At 45.4% G+C, this 25,589-nt stretch overlaps 1 protein-coding gene across 1 annotated transcript in view; it reads left to right on the plus strand.

Moving 5' to 3' along the window:
- The window catches only part of LOC143955510 (uncharacterized), an 80,460-nt gene extending 59,222 nt beyond the window's left edge, over positions 1–21,238 (plus strand). Inside the window, 11 exon segments of the mRNA XM_077465544.1 lie at positions 2,289–2,386; positions 2,503–2,655; positions 2,779–2,928; positions 3,016–3,157; positions 4,505–5,417; positions 11,944–12,013; positions 12,752–12,875; positions 12,992–13,089; positions 13,207–13,356; positions 13,468–13,609; positions 15,741–21,238. Coding sequence (XP_077321670.1) covers positions 2,289–2,386; positions 2,503–2,655; positions 2,779–2,928; positions 3,016–3,157; positions 4,505–5,417; positions 11,944–12,013; positions 12,752–12,875; positions 12,992–13,089; positions 13,207–13,356; positions 13,468–13,609; positions 15,741–17,596 — 3,896 coding nt within the window. The 3' untranslated portion in view covers positions 17,597–21,238.
- The last annotated feature ends 4,351 nt before the right edge of the window (positions 21,239–25,589 follow it).

Raw genomic sequence — 25,589 nt, forward strand, 5'->3', positions numbered from 1 at the left:
CCCATTAAATTCAGCCTTACCAGTCCCATGAAATGCAGCCTGACCTGTGCCCATTAAATGCAATCTTACCAGTCCCATGAAATGCAGCCTTACCTGTCCCATGAAATGCCACCTCACCAGTCCCATGAAATGCAGCCTTAACAGTCCCATGAAATGCAGCCTTACTAGTCCCATGAAATGCAGCCTGACCTGTGCCATAGAATGCAGCTTTATCAGTCCCATGAAATGCAGCCTTACCAGTCCCATGAAATGAAGCCTTACCTGTGCCCATTAAATGCAGTCTTACCAGTCTCATGAAATGCAGCCTGACCTGTGCCCATTAAATGCAGTCTTACCAGTCCCATGAAATGCAGCCTGAACTGTCCCATGAAATGCAGCCTTACCAGTCCCATGAAATGCAGCCTGACCTGTCCCATGAAATGCAGCCTTAACAGTCCCATGAAATGCAGCCTTACCAGTCCCATGAAATGCAGCCTTACCTGTCCCATGAAATTCAGCCTTACCAGTCCCATGAAATGCAGCCTTACCTGTCCCATGAAATGCAGCCTGACCTGTCCCATGAAATGCAGCCTTACCTGTCCCATGAAATGCAGCCTTACCAGTCCCATGAAATGCAGCCTTACCTGTCCCTTGAAATTCAGCCTTACCAGTCCCATGAAATGCAGCCTTACCTGTCCCATGAAATGCAGCCTTACCAGTCCCATGAAATGCAGCCTTACCTGTCCCATGAAATGCAGCCTTAACAGTCCCATGAAATGCAGCCTTACCTGTCCCATGAAATGCAGCCTTACCTGTCCCATAAATGCAGTCTTACCAGTCCCATGAAATGCAGCCTTACCTGTCCCATGAAATGCTGCCTGACTTGTGCCATAAAATGCAGCGTGACCTGTGCCTGGCGAGGAGGTCACAGATAGAAGCCGCCACAGCTATCTGTGACAAGCTCAGCCCGGCGCTCATGGGAGATGGCCAGCCCAGTATTCTAACATGGCGGCGACCGGGGAGGGGAGAGGTTGATTGCCTGGTCAGTATTTGCTCCATAAGACGCCCAGACTTTTTCCCCCATTTTTTGGAAGGGAAAAAAAGTGCATACACAGTAATCTACATGTGTAATGATAGATGTAACATAATAGAGGAATGGACCAGGAGGCAGCGGAGACAATGATGAAACATAACGTAGACTGCAGTATTTATATTCAACACAAGATGGTGATCTCACTTGGATCACACAGACAGAAAGTGATGTAAGGTAAAGACAGGAAGTGATGCCAGGTATAGACAGGAAGTGATGTAAGATAAACACAAGAAGTGATATAGGAGTATAAATAAGACATTCCTGGTTTTATGCAGAGAGGAGACATTGCTGGAACTGGCCGTAGAGGAGGTGATAAGATATTATTTTCTATTTACACCCAGTAACCCCCGTCATGTCCGTCCTCTTCCTCCATAGTCACTGTGACGTCTTTTATCTCCAGCAGATGCTACTGCAAAAAATATACAGTATATCAACTTCAAATTCTGTATTGTAATATGTGCTTAGAGTTGGCCTAAATTTAAAGAACCATAATCCAAATTTGAATCCAAAGCCTCTGGTTTATAGACCGGATACACCCTAAATATAGAACCATTTATTCAACTATCCATCCAGAGCCTCTGGTTTATAGACCAGATACATCCTAAATATAGAGCCATTTATCCAACTGTCCATCCAGAGCCTTTGGTTTATAGACCGGATACATCCTAAATATCGAACCATTTATCCAACTGTCCATCCAGAGCCTCTGGTCTATAGACTGGATACATCCTAAATATAGAACCATTTATCCAACTGTCCATCCAGAGCCTCTGGTCTATAGACCGGATACATCCTAAATATAGAACCATTTATCCAACTGTCCATCCAGAGCCTCTGGTCTATAGACCGGATACATCCTAAATATAGAACAATTTAGTGCTGACAGGAGAGGTGAGCGGCACCGGAATTCTGGGACATTATCCAGTAACAGACAAGGGATGTGTCTGGATGGTGACTGTATCATTGTGTGTGTCAGGTTCCTATAAGGTGTCAGGATGTCACTGTCTATTTCTCCATGGAGGAGTGGGAGTATTTAGAAGGACACAAGGATCTCTACAAGGACGTCATGATGGACAATCAGCCGCCCCTCACATCACCGGGTAAGAGGAGACTTTATTGTAAAGGAGAGAGCAGTACGGAGGCTCCACCTAGATCCCCCATCATCTGATAAACACATAGAAACAATGTATTCAGTCAGTGTGTGTGTTTCCTACAGATGGATCCAGTAATGAGAACCCACCAGAGAGATGTCCCCGTCCTCTGTATTCCCGGGACTCCACACAGGAAGGTCACACCATCCCCCACCATCATCAGGTAGGTGGGACTGAGCATGTAGACCTTAAACATGTGTTCTAAGCTATGAGTGGACATTCTATGTCTTTTTTTTTATTTTATTTTTATAAATGTATTCTATCATATTCGGGGTTTAGGGTGAAGAAGTGAAAGACTTCAAAGTTGAGGTTAAAGAGGAAGAAGAAGAAGAGAGGTTGGTGAGTGGAGATCAGCAGTCTGTGGAGGAGGGTTGTCCTCTGTATTCCCAGAATTCTACACAGAAAGATGCCAACTATACAGATAACAATCAGGTAGATGGGACTGGGCAAAAAAGAACTAAAAAATAATTCAATGAGTGGACATTCTTCTATGTCATATTTTATTATTGGCAGCAGTATTTTCAGGTGTTATATTTTATCATCTCTGGATTTTAGAATGAAGAACGGAAAGACGTCAAAGTTGAGGTTAAAGAAGAAGAAGAAGAGATGTTGGTGAGTGGAGATCAGCAGTCTATGGAGGAGAGAGGACCTCTGTGTCCCCAGGATGTTCCCAAGAACAAACACAGTAATAAAGAGACTTATCAGGTAGTTGAGACTGGGGAAAAAATAATTCTATAAGAGGACATTCTTCATTGTCATTTTTTTTCCCATTTATAAATCTTTGGGGTTTAGGATGAAAAATTGCAATACATAAAAGTTGAGATTAAAGAGGAAGAAGAAGAGAGGTTGGTGAGTGGAGATCAGCAGTCTATGGAGGAGGGGGAGATGATTATGGAAAGTAAACCGGAGGAACCTTCTCTACATGGGGACACAAGTAAGTCATAAACACTAAATTCTGAAACCGTCCACATTGTAATTCTACTCCTCTAAGTATAAATCATGTATTTACATTGTTATATGGATTGAAACATATCATATGTCCATTAAGTTAAAAGTGTTCCCAATATAGTGTACATCATCTCCATTCCTCAATATAACGTCATGTTCCCATGAATGAGGAGGAGATACTGTACACCATATGAAAGGTCCATCTCCATTCCTCAATATATCGTCATGTTCCCAACAAATGAGGAGGAGATACTGTACACCATATGAAAGGTCCATCTCCATTCCTCAATATAACGTCATGTTCCCAACAAATGAGGAGGAGATACTGTACACCATATGAAAGGTCCATCTCCATTCCTCAATATATCGTCATGTTCCCAACAAATGAGGAGGAGATACTGTACACCATATGAAAGGTCCATCTCCATTCCTCAATATAACGTCATGTTCCCAACAAATGAGGAGGAGATACTGTACACCATATGAAAGGTCCATCTCCATTCCTCTTTATGGTGTACAGTATCTCCTCCTCATTTGTTGGAAACATGTCGTTATATTGAGGAATGGAGATGGACCTTTCATATGTTGTACAGTATCTTCTTCTCATTTGATGGTAACATGACATAGTGAGGAATGTAGATGAAGCTTTCAAGCTTTTAAAGACTCCGCCCTATATGTTGCGTCCAACAGGACATCCTCAGGGGTTTCTAGTGCAGAATCTTCACCATGATTTTCCACTTTGTCTTGTACCCTGCATAAGCGTTTGCAATTGCTTGGGAATCTCAACAGGTCCATTTAAGAGAGCCACTTGTGTTTTTAGGAATGTTGATCATAGTTACTGAGCTTATTAAAGCATGTACCCTCACCCAAAAGCACCTGACTTTGGGGCAAGTCTGTATTTCATTATTTCTTTTCGGTGTATGAAATATTGGGATTTTTTTATATTTAATGATTTCTCTTGCACAGGTCTGGTGGAAGTTTGATAGATTCACTTTTTAAAGTGAATGTTTTAGGCTCTGCTGTGCACATTGTATAGTTTACCACCACTGCTCTACACTATATGAATTGTATATCTTTGATATGTTTTAAAGAATAGGTGGAGGAAAGTCCCATTCTTCACCATAACCTTCTCATCAATTGTATATATATTGCTTAGTATGATTTGGGTGTTTTGTATCATTGATCTGTTTTTTATTTGTAGTTATCTGTTATAATTGCACCCACTCCAATAGCGGAGCTCTGGGAACGTTTTGAAAGCTACACATAGATCTATGACTTCTGAATACAAGATGTATGAGAACAGATATGACTTATATTAAATATTGCTTTCCAGCAGATGGACGGTGTTCCTGGAATATAAATCCATCGGAGGGACATCTTATTATATCTCCAGATTGTAAGGCAGAAGATACTGACATTCCACAATATTCTCCGAAAGTGACCTCTGATTGGTTGGTTAGATCAATTGGTCCTCCCTATCCTGAGGAACCTTCTGATAAATTCCATACTATGTCTTCAGATGTTCATCTAAGATCTCACAGTACTGACAGATCAACAGATCCATCTAATCCCCAGAAATCTTCTTTAAGCCATAAGAGTGTTCACACAGGAGAGCGTTCATTGTCATGTTCAGAGTGCGGCAAGTCTTTCCATGAAAGGATCGCCCTACATAGACATCAGAGGATTCACATGGGTGTGCGTCCTCATTTATGTTCAGAGTGCGAAAAATGTTTCAAACGCAAAAAAGATCTTATTGTACACCAGAGAATTCACACCGGTGAGCGTCCTTTCCCTTGTTTAGAGTGCGGGAAATGTTTCTCTAAAAAAGTACACCTTACTGTACACCAGAGAATTCACACGGGTGAGCGTCCTTTCCGTTGTTCAGAATGCGGAAAATCTTTCACCACAAAAGATTCACTTTTTAAACACCAAAGGCTTCACACGGGTGAGCGTCCGTATTCCTGTTCAGAGTGCGGGAAATCTTTCACTCGGAAAGGACACCTTGTTAAACACCAGAAAGCCCACACAGGAGAGCGCCCTTATACATGTTCAGAGTGTGGGAATTCTTTCACCACAAAAGATTCGCTTTTTAAACACCAAAGGCTTCACACGGGCGAGCGTCCGTATTCGTGTTCAGAGTGCGGGAAATCTTTCACTCGGAAAGCACACCTTGTTAGACACCAGAGAGTTCACACGGTGGACTTCCCTATTTATCTTCACAGTGAGGGAAACCTTTCAATGAAAAGATAGACCTTTGTAGATGTCAGAGAATTCACACTAGTGAGCATCCTCGTTTATGTTCAGAAAGTGTAGGAAATGTTTCAATTCACAAAAAATAAACAAATTGTTGAACACCAGAAAAACCTCATACTACTGAGCGTCCTTTCCCTTGTTGAGAGAGTGTGGAAAATCCTTCAAAAAAGAAAAACGTATTATACACCAGAGAATACACACGGGTGAACACCCTTATTCAGGGGCATTGCTAGGTCTACAAAATATCTGGGGCTAGAGCCAATAGCAGTGAAGTAAAGAAAGTCATACGCTTGGGCGGGCATACACATGTATATAATATACATCTGTATGTATGTATGTATCTGTGTATATATATATATATATATATATATATATGTATAAAATATTGTTACATATCTGAGTGTGGATCCCCACTTAAATCACAGCCCCCCCTAAATACATCAGGGTCCCCAGAGAGCCCCCATTACATCAAGGGGAGTGCTGGGTCCCCAGAGAGCCCCCATTACATCAAGGGGAGAGCTGCGGTTCCCGACAATTACATTGTCCGGCAGATTGGTACAGATGTGGACGTCGGGACAATGATTAAATTGTCGGGAACTGCTGAATATAGATAAGAACTTGTGCCTGATAACATTAACTAGTCATGTTCTTCCCCCCGGCCACCAGCTGAGCACATGGAGCCCAGAGCCAAACCTAGGTAAGAGACTCGGGGCGGTAGACCCCAGTAGCCAACCCTAGCGACGCCACTGCCCTCATTCATGTTCAATGTGTGAAATTTTTAATTAGCAAAGAACATCTCCTTTATACAACAGAAAATTCACACAGGTGAGTGCGGGGAAACCTTTCGCTCAGGAAGGAGTGCTTTTTGAATAGCCGAGAATTCACACGGGCGAGCGTCCTTATCTGTGTTTACAGTGTGGCAAATGCTACAATTGTAAAAGAGACTATGTTATACACCAGAGACTTCACACGGGTGAGGATCTTTATTCATGTTCTGAGGGCGGGAAATCTTTCACTTAGAAAAACGGAACTTGTGAGAAACCAGAAAAAGCACACAGGTGAGCACTCTGACTCATGTTCAGGTTGTGGGATATGTTTGATTCATGAAGAGGACCTTGTTAGATACCAGAAAATTCATGCAGGTGAATACTCTGATGATGGGGCATAACAAGGGAATAAATGTTACCCACACGAGCCTCAGATTCTCCTAGGGAGGGGGTCAGATAGAGACAAGTGGTGTATAAAGCTCATCACAGTACATCAGGGGTATAATAAAAATTCTTTGAGTTTTTAGGAGTGTGGTTTGACAGATATATAAACATAAAGAATAAATTAAAAGAACATGGTTCTCCTATAAAACGGTACTGAGTAAATCCAATATTTACACCGACAGTCCATGAAAATTGTCCACCGGTGGTCAATGGTGGAGGAGATCTGTCGGAGAATGTAGTGTTGATGGTGGAGGAGATCTGTCGGAGAATGTAGTGTGGATGGTGGAGGAGATCTGTCGGAGAATGTAGTGTGGATGGTGGAGGAGAGCTGTCGGAGAATGTAGTGTGGATGGTGGAGGAGAGCTGTCGGAGAATGTAGTGTGGATGGTGGAGGAGAGCTGTTGGAGAATGTAGTGTGGATGGTGGAGGAGATCTGTCGGAGAATGTAGTGTGGATGGTAGGAAGAGATCTGTCAGAGAATGTTGTGTGGATGGTGGAGGAGAGCTGTTGGAGAATGTAGTGTGGATGGTGGAGGAGATCTGTCGGAGAATGTAGTGTGGATGGTGGAGGAAATCTGTCGGAGAATGTAGTGTGGATGGTGGAGGGGATCTGTCAGAGAATGTAGTGTGGATGGTGGAGGAGATCTGTTGGAGAATGTAGTGTGGATGGTGGAGGAGAGCTGTTGGAGAATGTAGTGTGGCTGGTGGGAGGAGATCTGTCGGAGAATGTAGTGTGGATGGTGGGGGGAGATCTGTCGGAGAATGTAGTGTGGATGGTGGAGGAGATCTGTTGGAGAATGTAGTGTGGATGGTGGGAGGAGAGCTGTCGGAGAATGTAGTGTGGATGGTGGAGGAGATCTGTCGGAGAATGTAGTGTGGATGGTGGAGGAGATCTGTCGGAGAATGTAGTGTGGATGGTGGAGGAGATCTGTCGGAGAATGTAGTGTGGATGGTGGAGGAGATCTGTCGGAGAATGTAGTGTGGATGGTGGAGGAGAGCTGTCGGAGAATGTAGTATGGATGGTGGAGGAGATCTGTCGGAGAATGTCTGAGAGTGTAAGCCCTCACAGCTGAAGAGCATGAAGTAAGTCTCTGAGCAATTTAAGACCTTACAGCTGGGGACTATGATGGAGGTTTCTGAGCAGTCTAAGACCCCATGCACACTATTAGATTTTCTGCACATTTTTACCAAAACCATGTAGTGCAAGAGCCTGCGTGATTGCATATATATTGAAACTCTTAGGCCGGGTTCACACCTATGCAAATTAGATATGGGTTTCCCAGAACCCAATTTGCATAGCAGGAGAATGTGACTGGTTTCCTATGGAGCCGGTTCACATATCTCCGTGGCGGCTGCGGAGCGCACTGCACAGAAATGCTTTGCGTCTTTGGCTCAGTTTCAGGGCTGAATTCATGCATAGAATCGGCCCTGATTTATCCCGGAAATGGGAAACAGGGACACACAGTGCTTCTGTGCGATCCACAACGGGTTACAGTGTGAACCCAGCCTCAAGGTTTGACCTCATATTATATGGTTTTGGTAAATCTGAAGACAAAAATCTGCAGAAAATCTAATGCCGCGTGACACGATCAGATTGTCCGGCATACTTAGTCCGCCGAAACGCATTTTAGCGGACAATTCGATCGTGTGTGGGCTTCAGCGGACTTTTCCAGCATGAAGTCCGGTGGACTAAGAAAGTATTTTTGCACTCCAATCTTCCCGTCGGACTTGGGTTTCAGCAGACAATACGTTCATCAGTATGCTAGTACGGCGGACTCAGAATGACGCATGCTCAGAAGCAAGTACGAAAAGGGAAGCTATTGGCTACTGGCTATTGAACTTCCTTTTACTAGTCCCGTCGTACGTGCTGTACGTCATCGCGCAAGCGAACGTCGGACTTTCTGTGTGTCCGTGTGTGGCCAAGTCCGTTCCTCACAGCTGAGGACTGTAACGGAACGTCCTACACTCCAATTGAGTGCTTACCTCTTCCTCCAGTCTGAATATAGATATTGGATATTATAGCCACATATAGCAACCAAGAACTAGGCAGGACTTGTTTGGCTGCAAAGCTGGAACTTTTTATTTGAACAAGAATACAGGCTTTTATACACTTGAGAATGAGTTTCCCCCCTTCTGATCATATTACCCTAACAATACAAACTGTAACCAGAAACATAAATTAACATGAGCTAATAAACGAGTATTTAACCAGCCTAGGTGAGTCAAATGTCTGACCTTTCAGGTCAGACTTGCTGTCTTCTAGCTCAGAGGACACAATACACATTATCATAAGTATAAACACAGAACACCGTCACACAATAGCAGACCTACATACAATAAACACATTAGCATCAGCATCTGCTATGAGTCCCCCACTGGCAGAGACCATTATAACCTTTTTAATCACGTCCTTTTGCATTTCATAACAGAATATCTTCCTAAATGCTTGTAGCTCCCTCAAATGCCAGGGCCCATAGTCGGTAGGCCAGAGCCTAGCATTCAGTTCCCTCAAAAAGCCTCTGCCCTGGGTGATTGTATCACAGGGGCCATAAGCCAGGTTTATGAGCAGTTTAAGGCCTCACAGCTGGGGACCATGAGGCAACTTTCTGAGCATTGTAAGGCCTCACAGCTGGGAACATTGAGGCAAGTCTCTGAGCAGTCTTAGCCCTTGTACACACGGTCAGAGAATCCGTCGGAATGTGTCCTATCGGACCGTTTTGTCGGATAATCCGACTGTGTGTGGTATGCATCGGACTGTTTCTGTCGGAATATCCGTCGGACCCAATTTTCCAACTTGTTGGAAATATTTTCCGACAAACTGGTCAGATCGGACATACTCCGATCATGTGTAGAGAATTTTGATCAGACAAAGTGCCACGCATGCTCAGATCAAATTCTTACACCAAAGCTATTGGCTACTAGCCTGAACGTAGTCCCGTCGTAATGAAATAACGTCATCACGTTTTGAACGATCGGATTTTCCGACAACTTGGTCCGACCGTGTGTATACAACAGTTTCGCACACAATCCGTCAGACAAAATCCAACGGATTTGGTTGGCAGAATGTCCGACCGTGTGTACAAGGGCTAAGACCTCACAGCTGAAGACCATGAGTCAAGTCCATTTGTCATCTGGATGCCTTATGACAATGCACAACTGATGTTAACCAGTGCAATCACTACGCAGGGATTCATTTAGGTTCATTACTCAAGTCCCCAGGACAGCTGCCACCTTCCAGCTTCCGCCGGACACAATCTAGTGATTGAGACAGTTCTGATCCCTTGTGGTGAGGTCCTGCAATCAGCTTATAACAAGGTCCATCCAGGCCCTAAGCCTTGGCACTGCTGATGTCTCTAGAACAGCTGCATAGTCCATGGGCTGGCTTAGGGCTGAAGTCCCTCAGGCTTTGGAACCCTCCTATGGAGAGATAACCCAGTTCTCCAGGGCTTCAGACTATTTATCCCCTGGACACTCTTTTCCAGGATTGGCTGGAGAGTTATAGGTATTGAGGCAGGTTATAAAAATCGAGACTGGTTATTTGAATATCCTCTCCCTAAGCTCTAGAGGCAGGGGAGTTTCATGAATAAAGTTTCTCTAGGTCCTTCATCCTTTCTTAGGCCTTCTGTTTCAAGAGGGATATTTCCTTCTGCAGCAAGCGTGCCCATAACTACAATCTGGCCAGCATCCCATTGGTCTGGAACTGCACATATAGTCTCTATTCCGCTGTTGTACACAAAAAACTCTTGCGTTATGCCGCGTACACACGACCGGACTTTTTGAGGGACTAGGTCCTACGGTCTTTTCGACGGAGTTCCGACAGACATTCCGAATGAACGGACTTGGCCACACACAATCACACCAAAGTCCGACGGATTTTAACGTGGTGACGTACGACTGGACTAGAATAAGGACGTTCATAGCCAGTAGCCAATAGCTGCCCTAGCGTTGGTTTTTGTCCGTCGGACTAGCATACACACGAACGGATTTCTCGGTCCGGCGGAGTTCCGGTGGAAAAATTTAAAACATGTTCTATTTCTAAAGTCCGCTGGATTTTTGGCAAGCAAAGGTCTGATGGAGCCCACACAAGATCGAATTGTCCGACGGACTCGTTCCGTTAGACCTTTGCTGTCAAAAAGTCCGGTCATGTGTACGAGTGTCAGAGACAATAAACGTCTTAACCAAATCAAGACGCACATGCAGGAGGGTTGAGCTGTTATGTGGTGGAACCTGTGGTGCATCTCTGAGATTTAGGTGATAGGGGTGTCCCCTTCAAAATGTCACATTTCAAGGGAAAAGGTGTGCTGCATCATGAGAACCAAGTGGTTCATAGTACAAAGCGGCAAGGGGAAATACAGTTACAGGGCACTGCCTTAATGTTGAATTAATATAAATGTGGCTCCACCGTGTCCCAGGCATGTGTCAACGCATACACTGGAGGAGGAGGCACTGTGTGCATGGGCGAGTTGGCCCTGCCCACAAGTGCATTCTTAAAACTCCATGTAGAGACACTCTTGCCCACCAGGGTGGCGCTATAGTTGTCCTAGGTAACCTCTGGCACACTGAGATCTATGGAGTTTTCCAGAGACACCTTTGTTTACAAAGACACTGTTGCTAGTAGAGATAACACATCTTGCTCTATGGTCACCCTTACCACAGCTACGTAACTTGGCATTTGGTTTGGCATTTGGTTTATATGATGCCTGTGCATGCACAGAGATAGTAAACATCCCATTATAAATTCTACCTCCCCGCACCCCAATATACAGCTCAGGGAATAGAGGTAAGTCTATCTCTACATAGACCACAGTGGGTCCACCAACTGGGTTCCTCCCACGTCACCACAGACAGTCTTACTATCAATCTCTTTATTCCCTGTCTTGTGGTCCCAGCAAATGAATCAACAAATCAAAACAAGGCTAAAAAAAGATCCTTTCATGTGTGTTAAAACAGTTTGAATTAGTACGCTGTATTTCATGTTTTGTTTTTATTGTTCAGTTTTACATTTATAAGTATTTAAACATACGCAAAAACAATGTTTTTTTTTTTTTTATTGTCTGGATTGTATCTGAGATATCATCTACATGTGTAATCATGGATGTAACATAATAGAGGAATGGACCAGGCGGCAGCGGGGACAATGATGAAACATAACGTAGCCTGCAGTATTTATATTCAACACAAGGTGGCGATCTCACGTGGAACACACAAACAGGAAGTGATGTAAGGTACAGACAGGAAGTGATGTAAGGTACACAGACCGGAAGTAACGTAAGGTACACAGACAGGAAGTGATGTAAGAGTATAAATAGGGAGTGCCCGGAAAAAGAGAAGTTGAAGGGAAGTAAAGAGAACACCTTACTGGAACTGGCTGTAGAGGAGGTAATACGATAATATTTTCTATTAGTTTTTCTATTCCACCCAGTAAACCCCCCGCCATGTCCTCTTCCTCCATAGTCAAGGTGACATCTTTTATGCTTTATAGACCGTCCTAAATATAGAGCCATTTATCCAACTGTCCATCCAGAGCCTCTGGTTTATAGACCGGATACATCCTAAATTTAGAACCATTTATCAAACTGTGCATCCAGGGCCTCTGGTTTATAGACCGGATACATCCCAAATAAGGATGAGCTCAGGCGTGTTCGCATGCTCCACGTGCACAGCCCACCAGGAAGTCGGCGCAGCGCTGCGCTAATCACAGGTAGTAAGACTTTGCCGCAATACGCGGCTGCAGAGATCAGGTAATGTCTCCCTGCCTGTGATTAGCGCAGTGCTGTGCCGACTTCCTGGCGGGCTCTGCACGTGAAGCATGCGAACACGCCTGAGCTCATCCCTAATCCTAAATATAGAGCCATTTATCCAACTGTCCATCCAGAGCCTCTGGTTTATAGACCGGATACATCCTAAATATAGAACCATTTATCCAACTGTCCATCCAGAGCCTCTGGTTTATAGACCGGATACATCCTAAATATAGAACCATTTTTCCAACTGTTCATAAAGCTGTCTTGGGGTAGTGCTGACAGGAGAGGTGAGCGGTGCCGGGAATTCTGGGAAATTATCCAGTAACAGACAAGGGATGTGTCTGGATGGTGACTGTATCATTGTGTGTGTCAGGTTCCTATAAGGTGTCAGGATGTCACTGTCTATTTCTCCATGGAGGAGTGGAAGTATTTAGAAGGACACAAGGATCTCTACAAGGACGTCATGATGGACAATCAGCCGCCCCTCACATCACCGGGTAAGAGGAGACTTTATTGTAAAGGAGAGAGCAGTACGGAGGCTCCACCTAGATCCCCCATCATCTGATAAACACATAGAAACAATGTATTCAGTCAGTGTGTGTGTTTCCTACAGATGGATCCAGTAATGGGAACCCACCAGGGAGATGTCCCCGTCCTCTGTATTCCAGGGATTCCACACAGGAAGGTCACCCCATCCCCCACCATCATCAGGTAGATGGGTCTGAGAATGTAGACATTAAAAATGTGTTCTAAGCTATGAGAGGACATTCTATGTAATCTCTTGGTCTTTTTTTTTTTTAAATGTATTCTATCATCTTCGGGGTTTAGGGTGAAGAAGTGAAAGACATCAAAGCTGAGATTAAAGAGGAAGAAGAAGAGAGGTTGGTGAGTGGAGATCAGCAGTCTATGGAGGAGGGTTGTCCTCTGTATTCCCGGGATTCTACATCGGAAGATGCCAACTATACAGATAATAATCAGGTAGATGGGACTGGGCAAAAATAACTCTATGATTGGACATTCTTCTATGTCATCTCTTATTATTGGCAGCAGTGTTTCCAGATGTTATATTTTATCATCTCTGGAATTTAGAATGAAGAACGGAAAGACATCAAAGTTGAGCATAAGGAAGAAGAAGAAGAGAGGTTGGTGAGTGGAGATCAGCAGTCTATGGAGGAGGGGGAGAGGATTATGGAAAGTAAACCGGAGGAATTCTCTCTACATGAGGACACAGGTAAGTAATAAACAATAAATTCAGAAACCGTCCACATTTTAATTCTTTACTTCTATAAATCATGTATTTACATTGTTATATTGATTGAAATATATCATATGTTCAATAGCCTCCCTAGCGGTAATCCCGAGTCTGGCTCGGGTTAGGAATTTACTAGCAGGAGCGGTAACCCCGAGCCAGACTTGGGATAGCATCACTGGATGCAGGGGAGGACACAGTGAGACTTACTTACCTTGTCCCCTGGATCCAGCGATGTCCCCCGCGCTGTGTGATCGAGCCATCCTCCGCTCGATTCACAGTGCCGAATGCCGCCGAGCTCCGTTCCCTGTGACGTTACGGTGCACGGGAGCGGAGAACGGCGGCAAATTCAAAAAAGTCAAAACACACAAAACACACACAGCACTGTAATTTTACAGATTACAGTGCTGTATTAAAAAATACACACCCCCTTTGTCCCTAGTGGTCTGTGCAGTGCCCTGCATGCACTTTTATATTATAAATACTGTTTTTTCTGCCTGGAATTTGAAGATTGTCCATAGCAACAAAAAAGTGTCCCTTTTTCAGTGTTTTAGGATTTGATTACATTATTGAATAATTTTTATTATTCTTTATTATATTATAAACTTTATCATACCCGGGATGTCTGCTAGACTCTGGTTTGAAGAGATTTAAGAGCGTTATTCCTAAGAATTACAGGACTACAAAATAAAACGCCAGATTGTCATGCTAAATAATTGTACCGCTTTCAGCGCCTAATTCCAGACTGAATCATACCGCCAGGGAGGTTAAGTTAAAAGTCATTGCCAGATTAATGTAATTATTTCTCATACTGCCAAGTTTTCCCAATATAGTGTTCATCATCTCCATTCCTCAATATAACGTCATGTTCCCAACAAATGAGGAGGAGATACTGTACACCATATGAAAGGTCCATCTCCATTCCTCAATATAACGTCATGTTCCCAACAAATGAGGAGGAGATACTGTACACCATATGAAAGGTCCATCTCCATTCCTCAATATAACGTCATGTTCCCAACAAATGAGGAGGAGATACTGTACACCATATGAAAGGTCCATCTCCATTCCTCAATATAACGTCATGTTCCCAACAAATGAGGAGGAGATACTGTACACCATATGAAAGGTCCATCTCCATTCCTCAATATAATGTCATGTTCCCAACAAATGAGGAGGAGATACTGTACACCATATGAAAGGTCCATCTCCATTCCTCAATATAACGTCATGTTCCCAACAAATGAGGAGGAGATACTGTACACCATATGAAAGGTCCATCTCCATTCCTCAATATAACGTCATGTTCCCAACAAATGAGGAGGAGATACTGTACACCATATGAAAGGTCCATCTCCATTCCTCAATATAACGTCATGTTCCCAACAAATGAGGAGGAGATACTGTACACCATATGAAAGGTCCATCTCCATTCCTCAATATAACGTCATGTTCCCAACAAATGAGGAGGAGATACTGTACACCATATGAAAGGTCCATCTCCATTCCTCAATATAACGTCATGTTCCCAACAAATGAGGAGGAGATACTGTACTCCATATGAAAGGTCCATCTCCATTCCTCAATATAACGTCATGTTCCCAACAAATGAGGAGGAGATACTGTACACCATATGAAAGGTCCATCTCCATTCCTCAATATAACGTCATGTTCCCAACAAATGAGGAGGAGATACTGTACACCATATGAAAGGTCCATCTCCATTCCTCAATATAACGTCATGTTCCCAACAAATGAGGAGGAGATACACCATATGAAAGGTCCATCTCCTTCCTCAATATAACGTCATGTTCCCAACAAATGAGGAGGAGATACTGTACACCATGTAAAGGATTTATCTACAATTCCTTATCTTTATCCAACTGATGTATCAGAGACAATGTAGGACTTGAGGGCTGCATGTGACCCTGTTGTAGTTATGAGTATCGAACTGCCATTTTTTGGTTAAATGATTTAATTTGTTTTTCACATTTTCTTTTCACCCTTGTAGTCAGTTTTCTCTCTCTCACCATCATGCCCATTGTATACATATGACTTCTGAATACAAGATGTATGAGAACAGATATGACTTATATTAAATATTGCTTTCCAGCAGATGGACGGTGTTCCTGGAATATAAATACATCTGAGGGACATCTTATTATATCTCCAGATTGTAAGGCAGAAGATACTGACATTCCACAATATTCTCCGAAAGTGAACTCTGATTGGTTGACAAGATCCACAGATCTTTCTAATCCTGAGGAACCTTCTGATAAATCCCATACTATGACTTCACATGTCCATCCAAGTTCTCACAGTGCTGACAGATCAACAGATCCATCCAATTCCTTGACATCTTCTTCAAGCCATAAGAGGGTTCACACAGAAGAACGTTCATTGTCATGTTCAGATTGTGGTAAATCTTTCACCAGAAAAGGATCACTTTTGAAACACCAGAGAGTTCACACAGGGGAGCGTCCTTATTCATGTTCAGAGTGCGGGAAATCTTTCAATCGCAAAGAAAACCTTGTTAGACACCAGAAAGTTCACAGAGTTGAGCATCTTCATGCATGTTCAGAGTGCGGGAAATGTTTCATCGAGAAAGGACAACTTATTGTACACCAAAGACATCACACAGGTGAACGTCCGTTTTCATGTCCAGACTGTGAGAAATGTTTTATTCAGAAATCAGCTTTGGTTTCCCATCAAAGAACTCACACAGGTGAGCGTCCATACTCATGTTCAGAGTGCGGGAAATCTTTCCATGAAAGGGCTAACCTAAGTAGACATCAGAGAATTCACACTGGTGTGCGTCCATATTTATGTTCAGAGTGTGGGAAAGGTTTCAATCGCAAAAAAGAACTTATTGTACACCAGAGATATCACACGGGTGAGCGTCCATTCCCTTGTTCAGAGTGCGGGAAATGTTTCGCTAAAAAAGTACACCTTACTGAACACCAGAGAATTCACACGGGCGAGCGTCCTTTCCGTTGTTCAGAGTGCGGGAAATCTTTCACCACAAAGGGATCACTTTTTAAACATCAGCGAGTTCACACGGGTGAGTGTCCCTATGCATGTTCAGAGTGCGGGAAATCTTTCTATAACAAAAAAGACCTTGTGGAACACCAGAGAATTCACACGGGTGAGCGCCCCTATTCGTGCTCAGAGTGCGGGAAATCTTTCATCACGAAAGGAGCACTTTTTAAACACCAGCAACTTCACACGGGTGAGCGTCCTTATTCATGTACAGAGTGCGGGAAATCTTACACGCGGAAAGGACACCTTGTAAGACACCAGAGAGTCCACACAGGTGTGCATCTTTATTCATGTTCAGAGTGCGGGAAATGTTTTGATGAGAAAGGACAACTTATTGTTCACCAGAGAAATCACACAGGTGAGCGTCCATTTTCATGTTCAGAGTGCGAGAAAAGTTTCATTCACAAATCAGATCTGGTATCCCATCAGAAAATTCACACGGATGTACGTCCTCATTCATGTTCAGAGTGCGGGAAATCTTTCATTGCAAAGAAAGGCCTTCTTATACATCAGAGAATTCACACGGGTGAGCGTCCTTTTTCATGTTCAGAGTGTGGGAAATCTTTCACTCATAAAACAAACCTTGATCAACACCAGAGAATTCACACAGGAGAGTGCCCTTATTCATGTTCAGAGTGCGAGAAATCTTTCACCACAAAAGATTCACTTTTTAAACACCAAAGGCTTCACACAGGTGAGCGTCCGTATTCGTGTTTAGAGTGCGGAAAATCTTTCACTCGAAAAGGACACCTTGTTAAACACCAGAGAGTGTACACGGGTGAACGTTCTTATTCATGTTCACAGTGAGGGAAACCTTTCAATGAAAAGAATGACCTTTGTAGATGTCATAAAATTGACCAGAGTCCTTTTTTATGTTCAGAGTGTGGGAAATGTTTGGCGGAGGTGGAGGAGATCTGTCGGAGAATGTAGTGTGGATGGTGGAGGAGATCTGTCGGAGAATGTAGTGTGGATGGTGGAGGAGATCTGTTGGAGAATGTAGTGTGAATGGTGGAGGAGATCTGTCGGAGAATGTAGTGTGGATGGTGGAGGAGATCTGTCGGAGAATGTAGTGTGGATGGTGGAGGAGATCTGTCGGAGAATGTAGTGTGGATGGTGGAGGAGATCTGTTGGAGAATGTAGTGTGGATAGTGGAGGAGATCTGTCGGAGAATGTAGTGTGGATGGTGGAGGAGATCTGTCGGAGAATGTAGTGTGGATGGTGGAGGAGATCTGTCGGAGAATAGTGTGGATGGTGGAGGAGATCTGTCGGAGAATGTAGTGTGGATGGTGGAGGAGATCTGTCGGAGAATGTAGTGTGGATGGTGGGAGGAGATCTGTCGGAGAATGTAGTGTGGATGGTGGAGGAGATCTGTCGGAGAATGTAGTGTGGATGGTGGGAGGAGATCTGTTGGAGAATGTAGTGTGGATGGTGGGGGAGATCTGTCGGAGAATGTAGTGTGGGTGGTGGAGGAGATCTGTCGGAGAATGTAGTGTGGGTGGTGGAGGAGAGCTGTCGGAGAATGTAGTGTGGATGGTGGGAGGAGATCTGTTGGAGAATGTAGTGTGGATGGTGGAGGAGATCTGTCGGAGAATGTAGTGTGGATGGTGGGAGGAGATCTGTTGGAGAATGTAGTGTGGATGGTGGAGGAGATCTGTCGGAGAATGTAGTGTGGATGGTGGGAGGAGATCTGTTGGAGAATGTAGTGTGGATGGTGGGGGAGATCTGTCGGAGAATGTAGTGTGGGTGGTGGAGGAGAGCTGTCGGAGAATGTAGTGTGGATGGTGGGAGGAGATCTGTCGGAGAATGTAGTGTGGATGGTGGAGGAGATCTGTCGGAGAATGTAGTGTGGATGGTGGGAGGAGATCTGTTGGAGAATGTAGTGTGGATGGTGGAGGAGATCTGTCGGAGAATGTAGTGTGGATGGTGGGAGGAGATCTGTCGGAGAATTAGTGTGGATGGTGGGGGAGATCTGTCGGAGAATGTAGTGTGGATGGTGGGAGGAGATATGTCGGAGAATGTAGTGTGGATGGTGGAGGAGATCTGTCGGAGAATGTAGTGTGGATGGTGGTGGAGGAGATCTGTCGGAGAATGTAGTGTGGATGGTGGTGGAGGAGATCTGTCGGAGAATGTAGTGTGGATGGTGGAGGAGATCTGTCGGAGAATGAAGTGTGGATGGTGGAGGAGATCTGTCGGAGAATGTAGTGTGGATGGTGGAGGAGATCTGTCAGAGAATGTAGTGTGGGTGGTGGAGGAGAACTGTCGGAGAATGTAGTGTGGATGGTGGAGGAGATATGTCGGAGAATGTAGTGTGGATGGTGGGAGGAGATCTGTCGGAGAATGTAGTGTGGATGGTGGAGGAGATCTGTCGGAGAATGTAGTGTGGATGGTGGGAGGAGAGCTGTCGGAGAATGTAGTGTGGATGGTGGAGGAGATCTGTCGGAGAATGTAGTGTGGATGGTGGAGGAGATCTGTCGGAGAATGTAGTGTGGGTGGTGGAGGAGAGCTGTCGGAGAATGTAGTGTGGATGATGGAGGAGAGCTGTCGGAGAATGTAGTGTGGATGGTGGAGGAGAGCTGTTGGAGAATGTAGTGTGGATGGTGGAGGAGATCTGTCAGAGAATGTAGTGTGGATGGTGGAGGAGATCTGTCGGAGAATGTAGTGTGGGTGGGGGAGGAGATCTGTCGGAGAATGTAGTGTGGATGGTGGAGGAGATCTGTCGGAGAATGTAGTGTGGATGGTGGGAGGAGATCTGTTGGAGAATGTAGTGTGGATGGTGGGGGAGATCTGTCGGAGAATGTAGTGTGGATGGTGAAGGAGATCTGTCGGAGAATGTAGTGTGGGTGGTGGAGGAGAGCTGTCGGAGAATGTAGTGTGGATGGTGGGAGGAGATCTGTTGGAGAATGTAGTGTGGATGGTGGAGGAGATCTGTCGGAGAATGTAGTGTGGATGGTGGGAGGAGATCTGTTGGAGAATGTAGTGTGGATGGTGGAGGAGATCTGTCGGAGAATGTAGTGTGGATGGTGGGAGGAGATCTGTTGGAGAATGTAGTGTGGATGGTGGGGGAGATCTGTCGGAGAATGTAGTGTGGGTGGTGGAGGAGAGCTGTCGGAGAATGTAGTGTGGATGGTGGGAGGAGATCTGTCGGAGAATGTAGTGTGGATGGTGGAGGAGATCTGTCGGAGAATGTAGTGTGGATGGTGGGAGGAGATCTGTTGGAGAATGTAGTGTGGATGGTGGAGGAGATCTGTCGGAGAATGTAGTGTGGATGGTGGGAGGAGATCTGTCGGAGAATTAGTGTGGATGGTGGGGGAGATCTGTCGGAGAATGTAGTGTGGATGGTGGGAGGAGATATGTCGGAGAATGTAGTGTGGATGGTGGAGGAGATCTGTCGGAGAATGAAGTGTGGATGGTGGAGGAGATCTGTCGGAGAATGTAGTGTGGATGGTGGAGGAGATCTGTCAGAGAATGTAGTGTGGGTGGTGGAGGAGAACTGTCGGAGAATGTAGTGTGGATGGTGGAGGAGATATGTCGGAGAATGTAGTGTGGATGGTGGGAGGAGATCTGTCGGAGAATGTAGTGTGGATGGTGGAGGAGATCTGTCGGAGAATGTAGTGTGGATGGTGGGAGGAGAGCTGTCGGAGAATGTAGTGTGGATGGTGGAGGAGATCTGTCGGAGAATGTAGTGTGGATGGTGGAGGAGATCTGTCGGAGAATGTAGTGTGGGTGGTGGAGGAGAGCTGTCGGAGAATGTAGTGTGGATGATGGAGGAGAGCTGTCGGAGAATGTAGTGTGGATGGTGGAGGAGAGCTGTTGGAGAATGTAGTGTGGATGGTGGAGGAGATCTGTCAGAGAATGTAGTGTGGATGGTGGAGGAGATCTGTCGGAGAATGTAGTGTGGGTGGGGGAGGAGATCTGTCGGAGAATGTAGTGTGGATGGTGGTGGAGATCTGTCGGAGAATGTAGTGTGGATGGTGGGAGGAGATCTGTCGGAGAATGTAGTATGGATGGTGGGAGGAGATCTGTCGGAGAATGTAGTGTGGATGGTGGAGGAGATCTGTCGGAGAATGTAGTGTGGATGGTGGAGGAGATCTGTCGGAGAATGTAGTGTGCATGGTGGGAGGAGATCTGTCGGAGAATGTAGTGTGGATGGTGGGAGGAGATCTGTCGGAGAATGTAGTGTGGACGGTGGAGGAGATCTGTCGGAGAATGTAGTGTGGATGGTGGAGGAGATCTGTCGGAGAATAGGGGGGAAGGACAGAGCCGCTGATTCCAATTTCCATGGCCCTCAGCGCACATTGTCTGCATTCAGGAATCCAGACCTGGCTCCATACCTCCAATGAGTCCAAATTGATATAAATGAGATTGCGGGTATGGGCATACAGGTAACAGCTGTGCATGCCCATGTGGGCAAACACAATCCTGGCACAAGCATAGCCTTCAGTACGCCCGTGTAAAGGAGGCCTAGTATTTAAACAATCACTACTTTTATTATTTTGGGCATCAATTTTCAGTTTGTTTTTCATTCTTTCATTTCTTCCAGGATTATAAATATTAAAATGCTGTCAAACTGTTGTTTTTTTTTTCTTTTTTTTTCTTTAAGTAAATTAAAATCTGTGTGATAATAAAGAAATGGGTCCATTGTGTATTGATAATAATATTATTCCTATAATTCTATGAGAAAACAGAACATAAAATGGAGGTTATTTGCCCCGTTTGTTGCAGTTTCACATTCTGTACATATTACGTCCCCAAAACAGTTCTGTACATGTTCTGTACTTGTGGTGCTACCTCCATAGGGGCTTCTGGTGTTAATGGGTTCTTCTCTTTTAGTACATGACCATGAGACAGGTTTCTGAGCAGTCTAAAACCTCACCACTGGGGGCCATGAGTAAAGGCTCTGAGCAGTCTAAGCCCTTGTACACACGGTCAGACATTCCGATGGACAATGTCCAATAGGACTGTGTTGTCAGATAATCTGACAGTGTGTGGGCTCCATCGGACTGTTTCCGTCTGAGTATCAGACGGACCAAGTTTTCCAGCTGGGCTCTAACATTTTCCGACAACATGATCTGATCGGACTTTGTTCGATCATGTATAGAGAATTCCGATCGGACAAAGTGCCACGCATGCTCAGATCAAATTCCTAGACCAAAGCTATTGGCTACTAGCCTGAACGTAGTCCCGTCCTAATGAAATAACGTCATCACATTAAGTACGGTCGAATTTTCTGACAACTTTGCCCGACTGTGTGTATGCAACAGTTTCGGACAAAATCCGACGGATTTAGTTGTCGGAATTAGGGATGAGCCCCCCCGGTTCGGTTCGCACCAGAACTTTCGAACGGACCGAAAATTCGTGCAAACTTTAGAACCCCATTGAAGTCTATGGGACTCGAACGTTCGAAATAAAAAGTACTAATTTTAATGGCTAATATGCAAGATACTGTCCTAAAAAGGGTTTGGGGACCTGGCTCCTGCCCCAGGGGACATGGGTCAATGCCTAAAATGTTTTTAAAAATGTCAGTTTTTGCGGGAGCACTGATTTTAATGAAGATTAAAGTGAAAAAAAAAGTGAAATATTCCTTTAAATATGGTGCCTGGGGGGTGTCTGTAGTATGCCTGTGAAGTGCCACGTGTTTCCCGTGTTTAGAACAGTCCCTGTACAAAATGACATTTAACGGAAAAAAAAGTAATTTAAAACTGCTTGCGGTTTTAATATAATATCTGAGAAAAATGGAATGGGTAGCCCCCCCTGCCCATTACCAGCCCCTTTGGGTCTTGTACGGATATTAAGGGGAACCCCGTACCCATATTAAAAAAAGGAAATACGTGTGGCCCCCAGGCCCTATATACTCAGAACAGCAGTATACAAGCGGTGCAAACAAGACAGGGACTGTGTAGGTTTGTTGTGTTGAGTAGAATCTGTTTGTAATTTTCAACTGGTACATTTTTAAAGTGTAGCTCCAGTCAAAAAATCTATTTTTAAGCTTTTTGGAAAACATAGGGAAGGGTTATCACCCCTGTATAGTTTGTTTTGCCGTCCGTCTTTATTCATCTCACTTGCTGTTGTCTCCTTCCGTTTGCAAGTAGGAGATGTTTGTAAGTTGGATGTTTGAAAGTAGGGGCCTGCCCTATATGCTCTGCAGAAATGGCGGAACAAGGTGTTGGTGTTGCCACAACATTGTAAGCCCTCAAAGTGACTCTTGGTGGGCGCTGGAGCGCCCTGCTGTGAACGATTATATCAAGAATTGTAATTACATGCCATTGTTGAACAGTGGTAGAAAAATTTACCTTTGGTGGTTGTGGTGCTGGTGCCACAACACTATAAGTCCTCACAGTTACTCTGGGTGGGCACAGGAACGGGCCCTGCTGTGAAATATTATATTAAGAATTGTAAAAAAAAAAAAACTGTTAAACAGGGGCAGAAAAATTGGGCCTTAGGCACTGGTGCTGGTGCCACGGCACTGCAACCTCTCCCATATACTCTAGTTGTAGTGCAGGAATGAGCCCTGCTGCAAAGCATTGCATCAAAAATTGTAATTAAACGCCCCTGTTAAACAGGGGCAGAAAAATTGGGCTGGTGGCATCACCCAGAACCAAAAATGTTCTTCCAACATATCAGTGGAGGAGGAAGAGGATAGACAATAAACATAACAGGACAGTCACTCAGCATCAGCATAGGCAGTCTTGAAAGGATGTGATATTTCAAAAAAAATTATTCGGTTACATCAGCTTCAGGTGCTTGGTAGCTGTGGGTGATCCAAGACTGATTCATCTTGATGAAGGTCAGTCGATCAGCTGATTCGGTGGACAGGCGCACCCTGTGATCGGTAACAAAGCCACCAGCAGCACTGAAGGTGCGTTCTGAAAGAATGCTGGATGCAGGACAGGCCAGTAGCTCAATTGCATACTGTGCAAGCTCTGGCCAGTGATCCATCCTCAAGACCCAGTAAGCCCGAGGATTTTCGGTGGGAAAGGTGTCCAAGTCTGACCTTGCCCCTAGGTATTCCTGCACCATGTAAATCAGACGCTGGCGATGGTTGCTGGAACCCATCATACCTTGGGGCTGCGGACTAATAAATTGTCTAAAAGCATCGGTCAGACGTCCACCTTCTCCACCGCTCCTTCTGACCGATGCCTCAGCAACACGTTGTCCAGGACCAGGAGTTTGTAACCTCCCAGTCTCTGGGAAAGCGTTGCACAGACCTTTCTGCAAGGCCTCCCGGAGATGTCTCATCCTCTGCTCCCTCTGCGACGGCAAGATAAGGTCGGCAACCTTACCCTTGTACCGTGGATCAAGGAGAGTGGCCAGCCAGTAATGGTCCCTCTCCTTGATCCGAAGAATATGAGGATCCTTCCGCAGGCTTTGCAGGATCAGGGAGGCCATGCAGCGTAGGTTAGCTGAGGCATTTGGTCCGGAGTCCTCTGGGTCACTAAGGACAACATGATCCGCAGCTACCTCCTCCCAGCCACGTACAAGTCCACGGGTTTCTTGGGACTGTAAATCATGCCTACAAGACTGCTGCTGCTGCTGATGCTGAGTGCCAGCCTCCACCTCCATGCTGACACAATCATCCTCCTCCTCCTCCTCATCCTCTTCCTGTGTGATGGGTGGCACAACAGGAACACTGTCTGGATAAAGGGGGCCTTGAGAGGCAAGGAAGTCCTCCTCTTCCTGCCTCTGTTCTGCCTCAAGTGCCCTGTCCATTATTCCACGCAGCGTACGCTCCAAGAGGTGGACAAGAGGTACAGTGTCACTGATGCATGCACTGTCACTGCTCACCATCCTTGTGGCCTCCTCAAACGGTGACAGGACAGTGCATGCATCCCTGATCATGCCCCACTGGCGTGGTAAGAAAAAACCGAGCTCCCCTGACCCTGTCCTGGTGCCGTAGTCGCACAAGTACTCATTGATGGCCCTCTGCTGCGTGTGCAGCCGCTGCAGCATGGCCAATGTTGAGTTCCACCTGGTGGGCATGTCACATATAAGGCAGTTCTTGGGCAGGTTCAACTCCTTTTGGAGCTCAGCCAGCCGAGCACAGGCATTAAATGATCGGCAGAAATGCACACAGACTTTCCTGGCCTGCTTCAGGACATCCTGTAAGCCCGGGTACCTGCCCAAGAACCGCTGCACCACCAGGTTAAGGACGTGAGCCACACAGGGCACATGGGTCAGTTGTCCCTGTCGGAGGGTGGAGAGGAGGTTGGTGCCATTGTCGCAAACCACCATTCCTGGCTTAAGCTGGCATGGTGTCAACTACCTCTCGGCCTGCCCCTGCAGAGCTGACAAAACATCCGCCCCAGTGTGGCTCCTGTCCCCCAAACAAACCAGCGCAAGCACGGCATGGCATTGTTTTGCCTGCGTACTTGCATAGCCCCTGGAATGCCTACGGAGCAGCGCTGGTTCTGAGGACAGAGCACTGGAAGAGGCCATGGAGGAAGAAGAAGAGAAGGGGGTGGATGAGAGAGGTGTGTCACAACCAATAGTAGCATTTTGGAGGCGTGGTGGCGGAACAACCTCCAACACTACTGCACCTTGTCCTGCATCCTTCCCAGCTGCCAGAAGAGTGACCCAATGGGCCGTGAAAGACAGGTAACGTCCCTGTCCATGCCTGCTGGACCATGAGTCAGCGGTAATATGCACCTTACCGCTGACTGCCCTGTCCAGCGAGGTAAGGACATTGCCTTCCACATGCCAGTAGAATCGCCTCCTGTGAGATAAAGTGGCGTTTGGGGACCTGCCACTGAGGAACCGCACATTGTACAAACTCACGGAAGGGGGCCGAGTCTACCAACTGAAAAGGCAGCAGTTGAAGTGCTAGCAATTTAGCCAAGCTAGCATTCAACCGCTGGGCATGTGGATGGCTGGGAGTGAACTTCTTTCGGTGGTCCAGCAGCTGGGGCAGGGACATTTGCCTGCTATA

This window comes from Lithobates pipiens, unplaced genomic scaffold (genome assembly GCF_037356315.1).
Source record: "Lithobates pipiens isolate NorthernLeopardFrog02 unplaced genomic scaffold, aLitPip1_a1.2 Scaffold_35, whole genome shotgun sequence".
Lineage (NCBI taxonomy): Eukaryota > Metazoa > Chordata > Amphibia > Anura > Ranidae > Lithobates > Lithobates pipiens.